Below are 22,101 nucleotides of genomic sequence, written 5' to 3' on the forward strand. Positions count from 1 at the left end.
GGAGTGGAAAACATTGAATACTTTTGGGTAATGATTCTCTGGGGAAATTGTAAGCTGTTCATTGAGGCCACTGATTTGGCATGTTCAGCCAACGCAACAGGACCTTCTGTCTAGGGAGCTGTCAGTGCTGGCACCTTCAACTTGCAGTCTCGGTGGCCCAGATCCCACAGCGCTTCTGCATCCTTGTTGTAGCCAGTAGCTTGCCCTCTGGAAGTATCTGCTGCTCCACTGGAAGGACTCCCGTTGATTTCCAAGGACTTTGAATCAGTGCCTAAAAGCCCACCGTTTGCAAGGAAAAGATTCAACCATTTGCAACTCAGCTCATTTATTATGTTCCATGCCATTTCTTCCAAGGATATTTGAAGGTGCTTTTGTCTTATAAATCATGTCTGGAAGGACACAGCTGGGGCTTTGTACTGGCCATGTGTCAGCTGTCTGTAGTCCAGCTGGTTTCTTTGCTGAGCAGGTGGTGTGGCCTCTGGAATCTGTCACCAGGACAGTATGAAGGACCAAGTAAGACAACCATCAGTTTTGAACACTATGAATCAGGCTGAAGGAAAGCAGAACAGTGAAACTTCAGTCATGATTTCTTGTGGGTGCCAGAGAAGGTATAGAAAAGAGTCAGGGTAATGAGAAGAACAACTCTACCCTCTGCCTTGATGCACACACCTGACATCCTGCCCAAGTGCCAAAATGAGTTGCCAGAGAGTTGTATGGGCTTCCCAGAGTGATCAGTTGAGGGAAGAGCAGACAAAAATTGTAGGCAGATGAGCCCAAAGTAGGGAAAAAACAAACACCCCAGCTTTACACACTGAGCAATGACTCTTAGCTGAGTCACCATAAAGAAATTATTATGGTTCTGAGAAATTGTGATCTCAGTACCCAACAGCAGACAAAAAAGCAAATTACATGTCTGGAATTCTTAGAAAATTAATAGAAAGATCTGTTTAATCTAGGAGAGGACAGGCGTTACGAGAAATAAGATTTGATAGTAAAAGCTAAACCAATTCAATCAAAATAAGGCAAGGTTGCAATTCAGTGAGAACTAATAGGAACTAATGATTACATAGGAATGATTAGTTCATAGGAACTAATGATTACATGGGTATTGGGTCTCCATTTCTTCATACTTTCAAGCCAAAATACAGTGCAAAAGACAGTTTTGTCTTTGTCACCAACAAGTTTATCAGCTCCGTGGCCAAGGGCAGTCCAGTGAATAGGTTGTGGTGCTGAAGTAAAAACTGTGGTCTCCTGCCCTCCTTTCCGTGACATCCATGAATCCTCTAAATCCTTTTGGCTCATCAAAATGTGGCCTTGATTCCTGCCTCATAATCTGTGGTGTTGAATAGAATATCTTGCAATACTAATAAAGTATTGATTTTTACTGTTTCAAATGTACCTTTAAAGCTCCCTTATGCAATTGGAACATAAAAATATGCTTTCTCAAGTACGGCAGTTTTCTTTGCTTTATGACATTTAAAATTCTTTCTTAGCAGAGAATAGAAATAGCAATTGCACAGCTTCTGTAGAAGGCTGGCTCTTGCTTCCGAGTACTTTTATTCAAGGCCTACCCCTACTATTAACAGGCCAAACAGAGATTAAAACTGCCCTTTTTCCCTTAATCTGTATATGGTGGGCTGTTTTTTAAAAAAAAAATCTGTGCATATAAATAGCATTCCATTTCGCTCTTCCAGGAAAGAAGGCATCCATTTCATAAATTATTCCATAATATTTATGCTTTTCTTCATGTTGAATTATCCTTCTAACTGAAGGACTTCTGAAAAGACTTTTGATGTCCACCTGAGTAGATTCTTGATATGAAATGGTATTAGATATTAATTTGACAATAATGCTACAGATTCTTTATTAAGCACTTCTTTAAGGGTATCAATCTGTTACAGGAAAAGGTGGTTGATGCTACTCTGGGTTGCTTGATTTTTGAAAGGAAAGTTTAGGTAGCTATACTGGCCATAAATAACTAAAAGAACGTAGGTCACGAAGTGCTTCATTTCCTTCTGCCACTGCTGTAAACAGAACAGGTCAGACGCACTTTCCATTCCCTCTAAGTGACTTTCCGCCTGCAATGGAAATCAACATGTACGATTACAGGGTAGAGATTTTAAAGACAAAAAGAAGCAGGCATCCATAATGGAGAGTTTCTGGTTAGCAGGAAAAGCAGAGGAGGTACTGGGACATAGCAGGATATAAATCTCCTTACTGACCCAAACCACAAACAAGCAAGCAGCAGTACTCAAACAGGCAGGAGCCTCTCAAATCCAGCAGTGATATAAAACCCAGGAAAGGGTATTATATCATTGAAAGGTTCCTGTGATAGTTTGGAGTCTCCACTCCGGTTGCAACATCCCAGGATCAATTGCAAAGCTGTTAAACCCTGCCATCCATCTGTCAGATTACCCTGCACTAGATGAACCAGGTCACTAAATCATTAGAGCGGTCTCTAATTTTTAATTTGAGAATAATATGCTAACCTACATTAAATGGTTTAATTAGAAAGTCAAAGCAGACAAGGCGATTGTGATTAAACATTGAATTGGAGCAATCAATTGTACTATATTGGCTAAAAGATTGGAAAGACGAGTGTTGGCAAAACAGAAGTTAATTAGACGGCTGTTGTGTTGCCAGAGAAAAATTGTTTAGAGGTGTAAATGCATAAAGACCATGATGTAAAGACAGCATTAATGATGCCTGGTGATGGTGATGAAGAGAAGTACAGCACCACAGAGCGTGCAGTTTATTACATTAAGGTGCGTACAGAACTGGATTCTTGCAATCTAGATGATTGTGTAGAATTGTGTGTGACCTGCTTGGAAGTTCTTCCTGTTTTTAAAGGTGAGAAGGGTTGGACCAAGGTTAGCACATCAGTCTATTAAATACTGCAGGCTTGACTGTTCTCCCTGACCCTGGGATAACTCTCCTGTTATCAGCAGATGCATGCCAATATAAAATGGGTGCAAGTGAAATCATAACTGAATGATGAAGCAAAACATTTACTGGGTACTTTGACAGCAGTTTTGTGTTTTCACAGTATGTTTTAATTAGAATCATTAAGATTTTTCATTGTTTAACCTGTGTATTGACACGTATCAAGTGCATTGAGTGGTTTCTTGTTACATTTGAACATTTTTATGCTTTATGTGCTCCAAAGGCAACTTGCCAGTCACATTTAGCTTCTCAGTTTTCATTTTTATCCAGTTGAAAGACCTGGCATTTGGCCGTACCACTGAAAATGGATTGGCACCATTCGCTTGGATGCAGAGCTAAGCATTTAAAATATTGGAGTAGGGGCAATTTCTTCCTGAAGTGGTTGCCAAGTGCTACAATTTGTGCAGTGAGAAAGCAGCAGCCATCAGCCCAGTAGAATGGCAGTTGGAATTCATACGCATCTTGTCCTGATAAGGTGCACTTATTTGAATAATTTGGAATTATTGCCCTCATTTGTAGCAACGTTCCTCTGTTGGCTTCACTATGGCCACGCTGTGGAAGAGCACATATGTGAGAGAGGCGAGTTCCCTGGAGCTTGCACAGGTCTACAAACAGTTACACAGCAAGCCGTGACTTGCTGAAGACAAATTGCCAGACCTCGTTGTATGGCTTTTAATATCCTTACATCTGAGTGTTTTCCCATCTTTTAATGTGTCTTCTTTCTTTATGTGATTGCATTCAGTACATGCTGTGTTTAGGACAGTGGTATTCTTTACATTCCTCAGTTAAGTAAGAGTGATAAATTTCCTTCTTACTACTCTTTCTGGCAACTCTTCAGGTTATGTTCTTCTTTAATGGATACAATTTGATTTCTATTTCTGGTTATGCAATTTAAGCAGACTTTCTGTCCTTCAATCAATCAGTATCATGGGCCGTTCTTGAAAGTCAGAGAAGTAACGATGAGAAACCTTTTTACTGACTGATGTGCTGCTGATGGTCAGTTTGCCTATCTTCCCTTTTCCTCTGTTGTAGGCCTCCGAAGTCTCTCGAAACAGAGGAGTTACTCTATTGCCCAGATCAGGCAATAGTCTTGTAACAGCTATTCAAAACCAGCACCATCATGAGACGTTACCTCTGGGTAAGCCAACCTTCTTTTTTCTTTTCAAAGCAGCACTCACAAAGATGTTTTTCAGAACTTCTCATCAACCACATGCACTGCTTCACGTTGCCCTGTGCCTCAACAGCAGCGCAGTCAGTGTGCCCCTGCACAGTCACGGTGATGTGACTGGACCCCCTGAATGGTAAATAAAGCCTTCATATTTGTTTTCCTTTTCCAGCTTACAATGACAAGATTGTTGCATTTCTACGCCAACCCAACATTTTTGAGATGCTGCAGGAGCGTCAGCCCAGCTTGGCCAGAAACCATGCACTCAGGTACCGCTTTCTTCCAGATGGCTGACACCAAGTTCCAGGAAGGACTTCTTGTAGTGGGGAAAAACAAAACCTAGTAACTGCAGGACAAAAGATGAACTTGGGCCCCATATGGAACTGCCACCATTAAAGAGTAGGTGTGGACCACCAGAATCTGTGTAGTTACTATAGTTATTTTCCACAGACACCCAAGAAGTAAGAAGAACCAAAATAACTATGGGCAAATCGTGACATATCTAATTTCATCTCTAAGTATTATTGAATAGTAGAAACTCTGTCTTCCCCTACTTTGTCTCTGCTTTTCAGAAGATAGTGTTAAAATTGTGTTTTGATGGAAGTCAGCAGCAAAAAAACCCATAACTTCAGCAGAAGCGGGATTTTAGCTCATGGTTGGATTTATACCCCTGCCATGGACATAGTCACCCTAGATTTTATGTAAGAAGTAGGAACATGAAGTAAATTGTACTCCTGTCTTTAATCTTTCTCACTTATGACTTAATGGTAGTCCTTTCCAAAGTAATTAAATTGTCTTTCTTATGCCCATTTCTTTCCTGTTGGGTTTTTAAAAAATTTAAAAATTTCTTTAAAAATTTTCTTTAAAAAAATTAACCAAAAGCCAGTGCAATTTAAATGTGTTCTAATTCCAAAGCTTAAAGTAGTTATTTTGGCCAAGAACCTAAGCTGGCGTTAGTCAGTCTCAGCAATGCCAGTGTGCACAAGCTAAGACCACATGCTTAGTTTGTACTGCGCAGTGAAAAGCGTGGCTGGGGGCCTGGTAAAGGAGAGAAGGAAGAGCAAGGGAAGGACGTTCAAGTTCCTGTGGTGCGGTTTCTGCTGGTAGCCTTACTTGACTCATCATTTACCTATGAGGGCCAGACAAAGAGTTCTTCGGATGTAAGGATTAGACTTCCTTCCTGGAGGAACTAATACATTGAAATAAAACGAGGGAGAAAGAATGAAAAATGCTCCCAGTATTCAAGATGTACGTTTCTGTAACTGAGAGTTTTTTATCTTCACCATCAAATTATTCCAGACTTTGGTTTTTTTTCTCAGCTGTAATTTGAATTTCTCAGAGAACAGATGATGCTTTTATCTCCTTTTGAGCAGAGAACAAAATTGACTAGTGATAGGGTCTGGACAGCTTAGCCATTGCATAATGAGATTTGTAACAGGATATTGAGCCCTTCACCTCCAGGTCATTGCTTTGATTGTAGCTTAAGTCAGGAGTGATCCCAAGCTGCCATCTAATGCCCATACAGCAGGTCTTAAGCAAACTCCTGGGAGACAAATGTCCATCTTTTACAAGGCTTGATTCTGCAGTACTTTGCAGCCCCACCCAGCAAGGTACTAAAGCACATCCTGGACTTGAGGTAGAATCCTTTGACTTGATACTAGAATAAATATTCTTGGGCACTTCAGTGCTTTAGAAACACAGTGACAGATTGGGGTGTAGATCTGTATCTTCCATGGTCCTGATCTGCCAGTAGGAACCTATCCTATGTTTCGCACTCTTATTAGCATTCATTTAAACAACCAAATGTATGATTTTACACATGTACTGTATAACCTTGTGTGATCAATTAATATCAAGTATATGATACAGAGTGTTATTTGCCAGATAGAACAGACAGAGGTGAAGGAAGAGGTATTATATGAAATTCTGCTAACGAAAGGTGGTATGTTGGTTGTAGGCTTAAACAAAAAGTCTGTCTGTCAGTGACGTTAGCTATAGTGCTACACATGAGCTTGGAGGACTAAGAATCATTCTGTTTTCTAAAATATGGTATAAAAATCTCTTCCTCTTGGATCAGGAAACTGAGTGATATAAATAGATTCTTTTTTGCAAGTGCGTTAATTAGAGATTAGAAAATTAGTCAGACAGTTAAGATGTTTGCCATTTTGTAAGGAGAGAAAAAGGAACTGGCAAAATACCAAGTAATAGTAACTCTGCAGTTCATGCCTTGATAATGGCATGTTTTCTTCTTTTTTTTTTCTTTATTCTCTTGTCAAGAATATAATTTATGTTTCAGGGAGAAGATCCATTACATTCGGACAGAGGGTACCCATGGGCTTGAAAAGTTGTCCTGTGATGCAGATTTAGTAATTCTGCTGAGGTAATCAATTTGATAAAAAGCATAATGTCGTTACTTATGGTACCAGAGAAGCTGGCTGTCTCTTTCTCAGCGTAATTGAAAAGACTTTGTTAAATCTTCTGGGTCATTTGTAATTAGAATAGGATCCATTGTTACTGATATTCCCCCAAAATAATTCCACCAGAGTGTATCTGTCAACTCTATCTTCCTGGAAGGCAGCCTCCATCAGTGTAGTAAGCTCCATCCCCCCCAGCTCTGTCAATATAGCTGTTACCATCAAGTAGCAGATAAAAAAGAATCAGGTCAAAATGTTTCCTTTTAATGGAAAAATCCTTGTTTCCTTTTTTTTTTTTTTTTTTTTTTTTTAAAAAAAGAGGAAAAAACCTTGGCTTTGTCAGTATAAGTAAATAATGTAACTGCTCGTTAAATTGCTGGTTTTGCTGCAGCAGCGCTCCACACACACGCACGTCCATGTCACACTAATGAAACCTCCATGTACAGTGCAGTGAGCGTTGTTTGGGTAACGTAGATAAGGCTTTAATTTTTATTGATACCAGGGAGCTTGGTCTTTCAGTCCTAGCTACTTTTGATTAGCACAGATAAGGCCTTATTTTATTGTCTTGGTCTTAAACGGAAAATGTTGCATTACCCAGGTGGTTTTGGTGTGCCATGTAACACCGCCTAACGCAGGAACTTTACAGCTTATTCCCATAAACTTAATCTGAATGGTCAAAGAACTGAGCTATATGAAAATATAAGACCCAAGAAAAACAACCTGGAAGGCATATGTGTGTGTCTTTGCTTCTCCCTTCAGTGTGTTGAAGTTGTCTCTGTTTACTACATAGCCTCCGATCTTTACTATCAGTAGATTGAGTCACTGTGTTAGCACGGAATGTCTAATAAAATTCATTTTGTTATTACTGGTAACTATGCCTGATTTGGGAAACCTGTGGATTTTATGAATCCATGAGTTCAGAAATATACCCAAACTTACGGCCACAGCAGACTTGTACCATACTGCATATTTACATTACTTCATGTGATGATTGTGAACCGAACCTCTCCCTGTTGCTTCTTCCATGCAGCCTTTTTGAAGAGGATATTATGTCCTACATACCACTGCAGGCTGCCTTTCATCCTGGTTACAGTTTCTCTCCTCGCTGCTCACCCTGTTCATCACCCCAAAATTCTCCAGGTAAAGGGGTGGTAAAAATAATACAAAATCTTGCATTTGTGGTATTTCTCCTAATAAAAACAAAGGGGCAGATTCAGAGCCAGCATGAGTTGTCAGCCTGGTAATTCCAGTGCCCCCTCTGAATCTGACCCCAGGTCCTTTTTTTGCTGGATCGGTTGCTGTTGCTGTTATGTGTCTTTCGAAATATTACCAGTAGCTGAAACATAGATATCAGAAATTGCCCATATGGAAGAGAAGGTGTTTTCCTGGATTTTATGTAGCTGGGAAGGATTAGGATAAGAGAATGGTGCACTCCAAACATAATTCACTGACATGGAAGCACACTGCTGTTATGTTTAAGGAGCAAAGAACAACTTCCAAGTCAAAGGTGTGTTGCAATACGGCCAGTACTCCTGTCAAGTTTACTATCCTCCGCTCTGTGTTCCAAAGACTTGCCTTCTTCCAAGACTCACCTATTTTAAGATCTGAGGTGATCGTCTTGATCATGTAGTCTGACCTCCCGTGTTGAGCCCATTAACTTAGGTTTGACAGGAAACATATTTACTAGAAAGACATGCTGTCTGAGAAGGTTATTTCCAGCTGTGGTATGTCTCTGTAGTTATTGTTTATGCTATAGAAATTTGAGAAGCTAATGCCTCCCGTTTGCCAAGATATACAACCCCCACCGCAGTCTCACTGCAAGGCTGTGTCCAGTGGCCGTTTTGAGAGAATCAACAGAAATGTGATCTGAAGACATCCATTTTTGGCTGAGCTTTTTAAACATTCATTAAATTATCTGGTTTCCAACAAAATTAATGGACAAGAGACATTCAAATCTCAGAGGTGGCTGTGGAAAATTGGAAGGGTTTTTGATGTGAAGAAGTTAAATGCTGAATCCTTGTCTACAAGAGGCCAGTGTTTTGTCAGAATGTCCTATTTTCATTAATGAGTTTTAACACCATTGTTAATACAGTTGTCCTCCTCTACATCAGGACAGATCATAAACGAGTCTCCTGCAAGACAAAAATATTTGGCAACAACATGACTTAGGAGAACATTAAAAGAACTGCACTGGTCTTTACCTGTTCTTGTGAAAACATAAGAAGTGCAAATACTAATTTCCCACAACATATTATCTGCTTGCTTACTTCTGCCACTGGTTACAGAGCCCATGAGAACACCCATTCTCTTATGTCCTGGAGGGGGTAGAAAGTCTGACAGAAGAAAAGAAGTGTTGCAAGGGGTTCTTTTTGCACTGCATGTACATATGCCTTTCTGTTCTACCAGCAGAGACAATCAGTAATGTCCTTCCCTTCTGGCAACCGTGATTCTTTGTGCTCCCACTAAATGTGATTTTTTTTTTTTTTTGTCTTCCTGTGGAGGATTTTCTGGCAAATTTCTCATAAAAAGGGCTTGTTTTTATTGTCTTCTGTAATGAGATAGGGAAATGTGATTTCATGGATCCTTTCTTTGACCCTTTGTGGCATGGCACTTGTTCAGACAAAAGGACTAATCGGCTACTTTAAGAATGCAGACTTCAAAATCAAACAGGTCCCAAATTACTGAAAATCTGCTGTATGTGTGAATTGTAATAGGAAAATGTAGCATTTCTTACTGACAGAAATCCTTCTCGATGCCACAAAGGGGTTTTGTGTTTATAGCTGGAAGTGTTTAATATACACTCAGATTAATGCAGGCAAACCCGATTCCAAGCTTGGCTAGGGTGCTCGGCTCCAATGAGAAGCATTGCTTTGAGCTCCAGAGGTTTAATCCTGCCAAGTAAGGAGATCTCTTATAAAATGCAGAGGAGAGCGATCTCTTAAAAATGCAAAAGGGAAAGAAAACCTAAATACTAATGACTGCGAGTGGGAGCTATGCATGTCAGCCTATCTTATGCCTTTCTGATCCTTGCCTTTCTGTTCAGATCAATCACAGTTAAAGGCTGAGGCAACACAAAGGCACACACAAGCTGAGCTTAACAATTCTTTTAGTGAAGAAGGTACAGCCCCTAGAAGTCATTGCAATCATTGATTTATAGGAACTTACAACTCCATGAGTGACAGGTAGAACAAATAGAATACTGAGTGCACAGTATACCTGTAAGAAGTTCCTAACGCATTTGTTAGCCAGTTCTGTCTGGAAACATCAGCTGCATGATTTGGAAAAATTTAAAGACCCTTACACTTTAGGATGCTCTTCATTTTCCCACCAGGACTGCAACGAGCAAGTGCAAGAGCACCTTCTCCATACAGGAGGGACTTTGAAGCCAAGCTGCGCAATTTCTATCGAAAACTTGAAGCCAAAGGTTATGGGCAAGGTCCAGGTAAAATTAAGTGAGTATTATGACAAGTCACTCAAATAGTCTAAAATGGTGTAGCTTTCTCTTTTATCGTTATCCGTGAATGAAGACACTGATTGGGAGTGGGAAACACACCAGAGATTGCATGAATCATCAGGGTGAGATACGATGTTAGTATATCCTGCAAAACAGTGACCTTCAAGAGGCTTTTGTCTGGAAGTTATATTCCTTATAGATTCTTATTCTCTTAGACTCTCGTTCCCTACCTATTTAGCAGGGATGTTGCTATTCCTACCTATAATTTGCTAGTAGAAGAATCATCCATTGAGGCAAACCTTCACCAGAGATTATTAACAGTTACGTCATTGTAATGATGAGGTGACTCCAAAGCCTTTGGATCTACATGTCACTATAACTCAGGACGAAAGTATGACCCTACAGAAGTTAGCCTGTACATGCAGGTTTAACTTTCTGTAATTCTTTGTGTTGGTAGCCCTCCTGGATTTGAACTAGAGAGATTTCTGCCTCTCTTCATATATTTTGGGGATCTCTGTCACATGATTGTGGAGTTTGTTTTCCAGACATTTTGTTAGTTGGCTTGTGACTCTGTACCTATTTGTGCTTGATCTAGTTATCCAGCTTGGCCAAAGGACTATGTGTTTCTAAGGTATTTCCTGGGCATCTGGTTAAATTTATGCATCAGGCTGGCTTCCTACCAAATCACATCTGTTGTGGGAAAAAAAAAAGTATGAAACCAAGCAGTTTATTCCAGGCAAATGTCATCATCAAAATATTCTTACAGAGCTGGGGAGTCCTAGCCATTGGTTATCTCTTGTGGTGTCTTGCTCGTGGGTCCAAGGCAGACACGAAATACAGTTTAGAATCTCTGTCTTAAAATGTCCATGAACGTACAGACAAGAAGGATTTCTTGCACAGATGGTGTTTAAATGTACTAGTCATTAAGTTGTTTTAGAGGTTGGCAGGGGAGTGAGAGGTGTGTTGTATAAACAGAGGCTGATACTCCCTTTGGTTGCTCTCCTGCAGTAATTCCAGGGACATTCACTGGATAAAATCCAGGAAGAGTTTGGGGCCAATCCCAGAAAGCTGTGACCTCATATACATAGGAAACGCACAGTCCCCTCTACCATACAAATTTGTACATAGAGGCAGTTACAGTGAGCATCTTAGAGCAACAGTGCATTAGAGCAACACTCTGAATCTAATCACAGCATTGTGAAGACATTCACCTTTGAGGCATATAGAAAAGCCTCATGAAACAACTCCCTGAAAACCCATGGTGGTCAAGTGGCATGTGCACCGGTGGATGCATTATTAAGTTCAGTGAGAACGAATGTCTCGCTTTACTAGCTCGTGTTTACCTGCAGCCCCACAGGCTCACACAAGACTCAATCATTAAATCTCTATTTCTGCCTCCCTTTACAGGTTAATTATACGACGTGACCACTTGCTGGAAGGCACCTTCAACCAGGTAATGGCATATTCACGCAAGGAGCTCCAGCGGAACAAACTCTACGTCACGTTTGTTGGCGAGGAAGGGTAGGGAACCACTAAATGCTATCAGTTTTGAAGTAGCTGTTATGTTGCAAAACACAGGGTTGACTCAGGCTGAGCCTCTCTTGTTATGCAATGTTTCTTTGCTTTTGTTTGACCTCTGAGTAAGTGATTCATCTTAATCACCTCAAACATTTGTTAAAAATAACAATAGCAATAATGCTTCATTTTCCTATAGCACCTTCCATCTAGATGTCTCAGAGTGACAATGAAGTGGTTACATCTAATGTTATCTTGTTGGCATATGTATTTTGACTGGCTGGAAGGCAAAACTGAACTATGGGCCCACATTTAAATACTGAATCAGTCCCAGGGCTATAGTTAGAGACCAGACCTTTATCCCCTTTGTTACTCTAACTCTACATAAATGGATCTGGTTTTGCTTCACAAATTTTGCTTTGCATGCCATCTAATGATCCTTTGTTATCCATATGTGGACTTCTTCTTTCTGGCTGAAGTGAGAAACATGAACGCTGTTCAGTCCTTATGGTTTAATTCACCCAGTTGGAAGCTGAAAGTAACAGAAGTCTCCTGAGAAGGCCTCTTCTTAGGAGACTTTCTGCCAGCCTTACAAATCCATGAGCCATTCTTGTATGATTAAAGCCAGCTTCTGACCTTTTGTTTCCAAATCTAAACAGAACCTTTCAAAACCACTCTGGCTCACCTCAAGAGCTACATTGTAATTGAGGCTTAATCCACGTGCCTTCATAATGGAAGGACCATTGGGCATATTTCCAGTGTTCCGTATAAAAAAAGGCTTGAAATCGTATTTCAATAGCTTTGCATATAAAGTTTATTTAAAAAAACAAAACCCACATGGATAGGATGTCAGTTTTAAAGGTACCAGAACAGTAAGGCTCTGAGTCAGCTCGGCATGTCCAACAACTGCTGTCACTGTCAGCTCTGAGGTGGAGTGTCCAGTGAAAATCTTCTGCTGAGCTCAATTTGTCTGGGGACAAGTTGGGTCACTAAACTCAGAGAGAGTCACTCAGTGACCACAGTATCAGGGGTTTTCTTAACTCTTACTTTTTATACCCTATGGATTCAGTATTCTTTAACAGAGGTTGTCTTTCACAGCTGGCTTTGCCTCTGGCTTGCAAGTAAAGCGTAAACATGCAGCATACCTCAGTTTGCATTTTTGGAAGTGTTCTAGTATGCTAACGCTGGCCAAAGTCATGTTGTTTTCCCCACATCTCTAATAACTTTTACTGTGTGTGGCACAGTATCCTTAGGAGAAATTATAAGCCAATTTGATTTGCAAATTTATTCATTCTTCACTTATTAATTTCCATCTGAAGATACATTCCCCCAGGGTTTCTTCTGTTTAATGCTAGTGTGGGTTCTGATGGAGGCACTCCAGGATACCACTTCTCTGCTGCAAAGAGGAGTTGGTGCTGTGTGTCCACGTGATGCTGTATGGGCACAGCTTCCCACATGTTTCAAAGCTAAAATGACATTGAAAATGAACTATGAAGGCTTTATGATGAGTTAATGTGTTGCCCAGAAATGCAATACCCAGTCTTTCCTTGGAGGTTTTTGAATATAGGCAGGTGCCGTTTGTAGTTCTTTAGTCCAGCCATCATCAGGCTTAGGCCAGTATTTTGACATCCATTGAAGCAGACCTGTTACGTGGTTCATGTGGACTTATTACCATCCCCTTTTTCTGTTGTGGCTTTAGTCTCACCACATGATCCTAGAGCTGCTCAAAGAGAAAAAAATTGTCAGATGTAAAACAGAGGAGGATGGGCCAGCCTGCCCTTTATCACCTTTCTAGTTGCACAAATCAATCGTTCAACCCTTTCTGGTTATGCTTCAAAACATAATACAGAGCATTCTTATCCAGATGCAGAATTTTCCACTTACTTTACAGTTGTTACATAGAAGGAATAGTGCCCACCTCAGAAAATCTTTTGGCACATGTGATATATGGCTACAAATCATCTGTTCATATTGCTACATGTAGATTTATTTTAGATTGAAAAATTTGCCTACCATTATTAGAGGGCGGTCTGGTTTTAATAAATCCATTGCAGTTGGGTTTAATGCATTCATGAAGCTTTTTGGGCTTTTTCTTGTTCAAGTTGAGATTATTGAAAACAGCATGATTTAAAAGTTGAGTCTAAAAATAAACAAGGAAAAAAGGTGACTCTCTACAGAGCAAAATCATGCAACAGCAAAGCACAGTTTAAGGTGCACCACTTGTATTTGAAACTATCAGAAATGTAGAAGAGCTTGGGTGGAACAACTGAGGAATCACCATTCTATTGTAAGAGATGGTTGTGTTCAGCACTGACCTTTAGGTTATACCTATAGCTAAGAAAGCATCCTTGTGGCTAGATTGTATCTTTGGTTACATCTCAGCGTAGAAGAGTAAGAGCAATTTCTGCTTCAGTCTGGGCTGTGAATCCAGGTGTTCGTATGCAGTTCAAAGCCACTGCATCACTAAAACGCAAGCCCTCTGCTAGCGAGCCAGCTAAGGCAAGGCTGAGCTTTGTGCCTCCGATTTACTGAGCCTTTGGAACAAAGGAAAAGAAACTACTTAAGGGATGTGCCTGAGTTATGATTCCTCCCAGATCAACCTGGATGCATGTGAAGTTTCAGTATGGTGACTTGTTTAGGACTCAAGATCAAGTTTTGAGAGGGGAGCTACACCACTTGACTGCGCAGGGGTAGGTGTTAGGCCACAGCCAGTGTAGGCAAAACCCAGGAAATTCACTCAAATGGGAATGAGCCTCATTTTATGTTCCTTTCCAGGTTGGACTACAGTGGCCCCTCCCGAGAATTCTTCTTCCTTCTGTCTCAGGAGCTCTTCAATCCCTATTATGGGCTGTTTGAGTATTCAGCCAATGACACGTACACTGTACAGATCAGCCCCATGTCTGCCTTTGTTGAAAATCACCTGGAATGGTAAGGACATTTTATGCAGAATCAACAATCCTTTCAAAGCAATAGAGAAATGGAAATGCAAAACACAAAAGCTGCCTGTTTAGACTAGACTACATACAGATACAATTGCTTCTGCTGGGAAGAAGTGGGAAGTAAGTTGTGAGAAGGAAGAGAGGGAGTCAGTGTAAATACAGGAGCGGGCTCTGTAAAAGAAGTTGTGATGAGGTACTGCTATCAAAATGTCCTGCTCGAGTTACTTGGGACTTGATTTTTTGTACTTCTGTGTGAATGTGAAAAGGACAGGGAGACAAGTCCTGCTTAATCCAGGCCTCCTCTCCTTGGTTCCTTTCTAAGAACAGCAAGTGTGGTCTTTCTGTACATCGAGCAGCACTGTGCTTGGAAGTTGTGCAGCGTTCTCTAAGAGCCACACTGCAGCTCTGTACCTACTACAGGCCTTAAAAAAGGTCCAGCGAAAGCAGTTGCCCTGTTCTCCCCTGACAGTGTCCTTGCTCGTGTGTGGCAAGGCCAGCAGGGCAAGCAGGTACTTCGCCTGTGATGGTTTTACCCTTGGCTGGGAGCCAGCTCCACATGCGAACCAGGACACACTTTACCAAGTATGTCTGCAAACAGAGAAATTCCTGATCTTGTTTCTGGATCAAAAATTCTGAATTGCGTATTGTGATCTCCTCATTTTTCTGTCTGCCTCCAGATCTGTCCGTCTCTGGGAGCTGTTTTCCCTTTGATAGTTTCAGATGTGGTTCAGGGAAGCATGGGCTGCCAGCCCTGGGTGTCGTTTGATCCCTTGTGGGATTTCATTGTGTCAGAGAAATACTGCCACATGGGTTTGTTCCTGTGATGTTTTTCTTTGTCTAACCAATCTCACTGGCTCCTCTCAGAGATCCTTTTTTTAAAATGGAAGGCAGTTCAGCTCCCTTTTAAAACAGCAAATAGCACATGCCCTTTTCTTCTTGTAAAGAGGTCTTCCTTTGCTTTGACTTACTGTGGGCAGGAAATCAAGAGCAACTAGATGGTTATATTGTCACCTCTATTAAGGTTGCAGTGGAAAAAAGGGATGTTGCTGAGACCTAGCATGGTCTCTGGGGTGTTTGTTTGTTTGTTTGCATTAGCACTTGCAGCAGTGGAGTATTAATGCTAGCAATGATCCTTGCATTAGACTGTTTCTCTGATGACATTAGCAGGAAGAGAGTGACTTAGTTCTTACAGCTTGTCCATCTCACACTGCAATCCTAGCTTTCAAGACAAGACACAGTCTGTCCTTTGTTTGGCGTAACAGGCAGCATAGATAAACTTTTGATTTAGCAGGCTGCATTTGTGAAGATGCATTCCGATTTCAGGCCACAGGACTACTTAAGCAGGTGCAAACCCAAGAGCATTCTGCCCACACTGTGAGCAAGCTGGACGCAGGCCTCTTTCAACTGAAATGGTGTTGCCATGTTATCTCAGGAGTGTTTGAAATAGGCCCTGACTCTTATCTGTTATAAATACTGCCGTTGAGAAGAGTTCAGCTGCAGTTTTCTTAAGAGATAAATTCTGCTGCAAAAAGTGTGCGCTTTGTTTGGTCCCCTTGTTTTGTTCTTCTGTTCATTGAGAGATTTCAGCATGGAAGATGCAGATTTTTAAAGGTATCCTGGGCATATAGAACAGCAGAAAGACACTTGATGATTTTCTATAGCGATTAGCACTTAGCTCAGAAATCAGTAGCAGTTAGACACTTAGGATAATATTTGTCCAACTACATGTATCTGTACACACTTCTTGTATACTTGTTATTAGGGCTCTGGGCGGTTTTGGTTTTATTTGTTTAGGAAAGAGAAATGAAGCCTCTTGGCCTGTGGAAGGAAATAAAAGCTGTGAACTAAGAGGTTTGTACATAAAGTAGTGTAAATAGGGCAAGATTGCAGAACCCAAGGGAGAGATAAGCAATCCAGTAAGCACTTGGTAATACTTCTTGGACCTGTTATGGAAATAACTGGCTGAGCCCAGCAGTTTATAATTAGCCTGTCAGGTTGCATGATTGGGTTGTTAGATATCTAGATATTGTAAATGTTTTGTGCTGTCTCTGCTGACTGATCTCAAGCTATTTATGTGTAACCCTAGAGTACTGTATTTAGAAGTCTGTGCAGGCAGCTAAGATAGGATTTGGACGAAGCTTTTTAGAACTCAAAGAGTATAATTCTCCCATGAAGGCTTTATAGGCTAATTTCTCTGAGGGGACTCTGCTAACGTGCTCATCATTAGTTGTCCATGAGGAATGGGGTTTTCGAAGTTCTCAGTCTCTATCCAACTTTGTTCTCGTCAAAGTCAGTGCTAAAACTTCTGTTTCTCAGATTTACTCATTGATATGATTCCAAGAGAGCCTCCTCCCTCTAACATGCAAGAAATAAAGATTATTTTCCTCTTCCCAAATCTGTTATGAGACATTAGTTAACACAGATGGATGAATCAGTTTTGAGAGTCCCAGGGTCACAGATAATGAATATTCCTAGTCCTTTCAAAGCTTGAAGTTTGGTGTCAGTCATGAAAACCACACAACCGCAATTGGTTTGGATTTCCAGACTTCTTGAACTGTATGCCTTTTGGTGCTGTGGGGTTTATCATTTATGTGGACTCTACCCTTGACATGTTTTTTTGTATAGTAATTCTGCAAGACCTACCCAGACCCAGCTATATTAAGAAACAGGGTTAGCAAAAAAATTTCCCTCAAAATTATTTTACATTTTCTCTTCCTTAAGCAAACAGTGGTAAGTTTGATAAATATAACAAAATGCAAAGATGTGAAGTTTTGTTCATATTGGCAGAATTGAGAAATACACTGTTCTTTTTCCCCTGGCCTAAAATTTACAGTTCTGCCCCTGCTAATGGCTTATTTCATGCCTTGCTCTTTGTACAAACAGCATTCTGAGGCCAAAATGAGCACATCAAAGCACAGAGTAGTTGTATGTATGCCAAGTTAAGAAAGAGACATAATGACTGGAAAATATTTCTCATTTATGGAGAAACTGAGATTTAACACCTTTCCTGCAAGCTTCCATTGAATAAGACTTTTTCCTTCAGTTAACATATGTGCCTGCTGAGCACACAAAATACAAGATATCACACATTTTCAAACTTAAATTACTTTAAATCCCGCTGTATCTGAAAAGACACAGTTATATCTGTCTAGACCTAAGGAGCTTGATGATACACATTTTTATCTGCATGCTACAGGATGTACCCAAAGCTCACAGCCAGAAGAGCTGCTTTTAATCCATGCCAGCAGTGAACCATGCTGTCTGATTTAGGTAACATGTCTAGATCTTTGCCTGGATATTTGAAAACATGTTCTAAAATACTCTTTACACCCTCACTTAAGGTAGTTTGCGCTTCTCCAAGTAAGTGGGCAAAATGCAGCAGCGGCTGCTGTATATGATCTCAATTTAGCCCAGAAAGCATATTCCTGTCTTTGCTCTTGGTCGGGTGTTTTGGGCAAGTGACGTAGGGTGAGTCACTGAAGAATCCTTCTTCAGTTTTGCTCAATATGATGGCAGACAGAGTAGCAGGGAATATTAAGTGTTTCTGTCACAACCTCACACAAAGTTAGAGGTGTCATGTTCAGTACAGCTCCGTAACACTGAGTTCTTACATACTAATAAATGGCTCCCGATAGCTTGCTGTATTAGCTTCTCACTTTCTTCCCTGCTGACAGTCCTTTGAAAGATTTACACTCTCAGTTCCTATGGCATTGAAGCACTGGGGTCCAGGATGCCTAGTATTAGAGGATACACGGAAATACTTTTTCACTGGGGTGAAAAAGGTTTTTGGTCTCTGATTTGAATACCTAAGGTTTGATTGAATATTGTAATTCTCCTTTTAACCAAAAAGAAGTCAGTAAATAAAAGGTTGGATGGGTAAATCAACACTGAAAGAAAAAAAATCCTGATGCATAATAGATAGTGATAATGTATCTAAATTCTGTGAACAAAATATGTAGTTCCAGAGTTTATGCAGTCTCAAATCCTCGTGTGGGTCACTGGTTACTGTCCCTGTCCTCTTCATGGTGCATTTTCAAGAGGTCTAGAAAATTACTGGCATCTGTTCACTGCATCTCATTCACTCTGTACTGTAACAGGATGATTTGTCTAATCATGCTGTGATACACTGTGGTTTTTCCTCAGGTCTCTATGTTCTCTGTCATCTTCCACAGTAATTCCCTACTCAGCTCTAGCTAAGCAAAACTGTAAATGGGTATTTTTTCCTGTGATGATTTCTGTATCATTTTCACCAAACCTGAAGAGCATTGTCTCCATGCTGCTTCATTGTTAATGCAGCTACTGATTTCAGATGTTTATGATTTGGTTGTCATCGTAATATCACATAAGAAGTTCTACTTCTTAGAATAAAGCAATTCAGTGTTTTCTCAAGAACTTGCCCTCCCCGCTCTGAGCACTTAATCTGATAGTGACAACAAAAGTTCTGTTGTCTTTTCAATTCACAAAACGCGATGTTCACAAATTGCTGTCAGGTGGAAATCCAGTCTCTCTTTTTCATGTCTTCTGAGTGGGCCACAGTTTTCCTTCACAGCAGTCCTACCCCCTCGAGTAATCTAGTAAAATAATGTAACACACCCTCCTTTGAGAGACTACGCTGTACTCATGGCACGGTCATCTACAGCAGACTTTTTGTCCCCAGATCACCTGCCTGGTCTTTTATCTGACTCACCCCAGCAATCCTTTTCACATCATCTACTCTTGAATTTTTAATTCATGGCATGTTTGTAAATTTAGAATCACAGCCAGAAATGTGAAAAGAAGCCCGGTCTCTGCACAGAAGACCAGATGGCCTAGACAGATAAAATCATACACAGAGGTTCATTTGGAGATCTGAGGGATGCTAACTTGAAACATCTTTTTCTGTGTTTTCATAGCAAATTAATGACAGCTTGTTTTTTTAACAATTAGGCATTTGCGGACCTTGCTGTGACATTTGTGTAGCCAGAGAGCAGTATCCCAGTGTCACAGTTATCTTAGAGGTATTTACAGCTTGCTAATCATACTTGGCATTCTGTATCCATCTCAGAAAAGTCCTGTTGTGGTTTGTGTTTCTTCAAATGAAATTTAATGCGTTTACTTAGCAGAACGTTATTAGAAAGTTGAAGACTTGTGAGTAAAATGTTTTTGTGCAGAACCCTACTGACGACCACAACGATTATCTATTCTGACCCAGGTCCCCAGAAGCTGTAGATTGACTCCTGGCTGTGGTGTCCTGATGAACTCCATTAACTTAACACACATTTAGGACTGCTTTGCGGCAGGAGTTTCTTCATTCTGTTCCCATAGTTAAACTTTCTTTCTGCCCTCCACTACCCATCGTATTCTCCTCCATGCTGCTGAACGGAGTCAGGCAGAAAACTTGCACATATTTCTACATCGTATTCTGCAGGCAGATGCAAGCCTGTTCCGCCCACTCTCCAGGCGGACACGAATTGCTTTCCCTGTGCTTCAAGCCAATGGACGTGGTTACTGCAACCCTGAGCTGAGAAAATATATGCTGCCTCCCATCAGGGCTGATTAGTTCAGGCTTGGCACCGCCTCGGTTGCTTTTACGTGCTCTGGCAAGCTTGGCACATGGGTAGAGCAAGCTCCCTTTGCCCGCGCAGTGCTGTGTGGGTATACCCCCAGCAAACCTCTGACCTTCTTTTTTCTTTATTTCGTGTAGACGAGAAACCACATAGCCATCACTAGCCATCTCAGGCATGCCAAAGAATGCAGGGTGTTGTTTTTCCCATTTTTTGTTTTAATAAACCCAAGAAGAAACAAGAATGTTGCAACCTCAGCTGTCCCTTCTCCTTAGAGAGCCTGGTTGGTTTTCTTCATCCAGTTTTCTTAGGAGTTGTGCCTTGTGCAGTTGCCCTGCCTCTCCATCAGACAGTTTCCTTATCAGTTTGAGACCTATTTGACAGGAAGGTAAACGTCTCAAAGAAACTAATTTCCTAAAAGCTTTGTGAAACTTGTGGCTGGGTAAAGGATAGATATGCAGAAGAGTGCCTGAGTGAGGGTGGAGTGGTGAGCTCAGTGGTTATCTGTTCTGTTTGGCCTCTCGACTGGCCAGTTAGCACGAGTGAGCTGACAGGTCCGTCACAGGCGCAGGCTGTGGACGAGCTCTGTCATCTTCCTCGTAGCTCGAGGATGTGAGGGAAAGCTGTGAAAGCTTAGGGGAGGCAGAAGGGAGAAACTGGAGATACTCCAAAGTGTGCAAAGTGCTAGCAGAGAGGTGTAGGAGGAACTGAAGGGCCATCAGAGACAGACCTATAGGAAACAAAGCTCCATTAATCCTGCTGCGTAGAGAATGACTTATTTCAATTAAAATCTTTTTAAAGAAAGTGACAAACTGCCTCATGACCTAATGGGTTGTATTCTGACGTTCACCAGCTCACAGGATGGATTTAGGCACATTCCGTGCCTCTTTATAGAAATGGTGGAGAAATGTAGTCACAGCATCTAAGCAGGAAGTCTGCAAACAGCCGTTACTCCTCTCCACTGACTGGAAGCAGCTCTGAGGAGTATGTGGCCCAAATTACCCATTCATCTCTTTAACATTTCAACTGTTGTGGCAGGCAACCTACATATGGCCCAGTACCTGCTTTATCAAGGGAGTCAGAAACACCGAGTTTGGTTTTGGGCTCAAACAGGCCAGTGGTGTGGGTCTGCGTTTGGGGGAGGAATGAGTTTAGAAGACCATTTGGCAGCTATCTTGAAGGGGCCTGTTAGGCTAAATGCTGAGAAATCATCCTCTTAAAAATCAGATCAGATATAGCACCCCTGAGGGTGCATCCAGCAACATCCAGTTGGTTTTGAAATTGGATTATTACCTCTTTGCCTCAGTTTCCATCTGAAGAGATTTCCTAGTATGTAATCAACTTGAAATCCATTTGATGTACACGAATGCTCTGAACTGCTTTGAAATTCTCAGATGAAAGGCACCATAGAAAACCAAAGCAGTTAATGTTATACTACACTATGAATTTTAATTACTAGCAATATCTTATTTTAAATAAATCACATTTGCATGAGAAATTTTCAAGCACTATTGTAAATCTTCTGGACAAGAATGATATTAAAATAAATATGCAGCTGAAATCATTTTATAAGACCTTTTCACTATGTGAGAAGGGTATGTTACTGAAATGCCTTCTTGCTGCTGCACTGTGATCTCTCTCAGTGCCTTCTGTACTTAAGTAAACTTTGATTTTCCTATGAAGTTTGATGTACGACTATATCATATAGAGCCTGCCTCAACAGCTGGTTAATTATTTACTAAAGTCAGGAGGAATTGGAAGATTAAAGGCAAACCAAAGTGAAGGAGAAAAAAAACATTTTCCCTAACTGAACTTCTACAGCAACCATTTGGGAAAAGAAAAAGTTTCTGCTTTGTATTTACCTTATTCTTGACTTTCTGTCTCTTACTGGAGGATTTTTTTTTCAAGTTCTTTTGAGGATCTGAATGGCGATGTCTCAGTCTCTCCTCCTTTTCCCTTCTCTGAATCTCATATTGTCTAGCACTGCTTCCATAATTAGAGTTTGGTTTGAGGGAAAGGCGGGTGTTCTGTTTGGTTGTGTTTTTACAAAAGTCATCTTTTCTTTTTTTTTTTTCCCCTTGCGTAAGGCCATTTAGTCTTTTGCAACATTGTGGATTAAATTTGCCCA

The 22,101-nt window shown here is 40.8% G+C and overlaps 1 protein-coding gene across 1 annotated transcript in view; it reads left to right on the forward strand.

Annotated features, from left to right (window-relative positions):
• The window catches only part of HECW1 (HECT, C2 and WW domain containing E3 ubiquitin protein ligase 1), a gene marked incomplete at its 5' end in the record, with an annotated part of 125,589 nt that overhangs the window by 76,849 nt on the left and 26,639 nt on the right, over positions 1-22,101 (forward strand). Inside the window, 7 exons of the mRNA XM_010078769.1 lie at positions 3,976-4,081; positions 4,281-4,377; positions 6,405-6,488; positions 7,553-7,662; positions 9,854-9,974; positions 11,384-11,497; positions 14,267-14,419. Of these exons, the coding sequence (XP_010077071.1) occupies positions 3,976-4,081; positions 4,281-4,377; positions 6,405-6,488; positions 7,553-7,662; positions 9,854-9,974; positions 11,384-11,497; positions 14,267-14,419 (785 nt within the window). The remainder of the gene's footprint in view (positions 1-3,975; positions 4,082-4,280; positions 4,378-6,404; positions 6,489-7,552; positions 7,663-9,853; positions 9,975-11,383; positions 11,498-14,266; positions 14,420-22,101) is intronic.

This window comes from Pterocles gutturalis, unplaced genomic scaffold (genome assembly GCF_000699245.1).
Source record: "Pterocles gutturalis isolate BGI_N339 unplaced genomic scaffold, ASM69924v1 scaffold6306, whole genome shotgun sequence".
In the NCBI taxonomy this organism is placed as follows: domain Eukaryota; kingdom Metazoa; phylum Chordata; class Aves; order Pterocliformes; family Pteroclidae; genus Pterocles; species Pterocles gutturalis.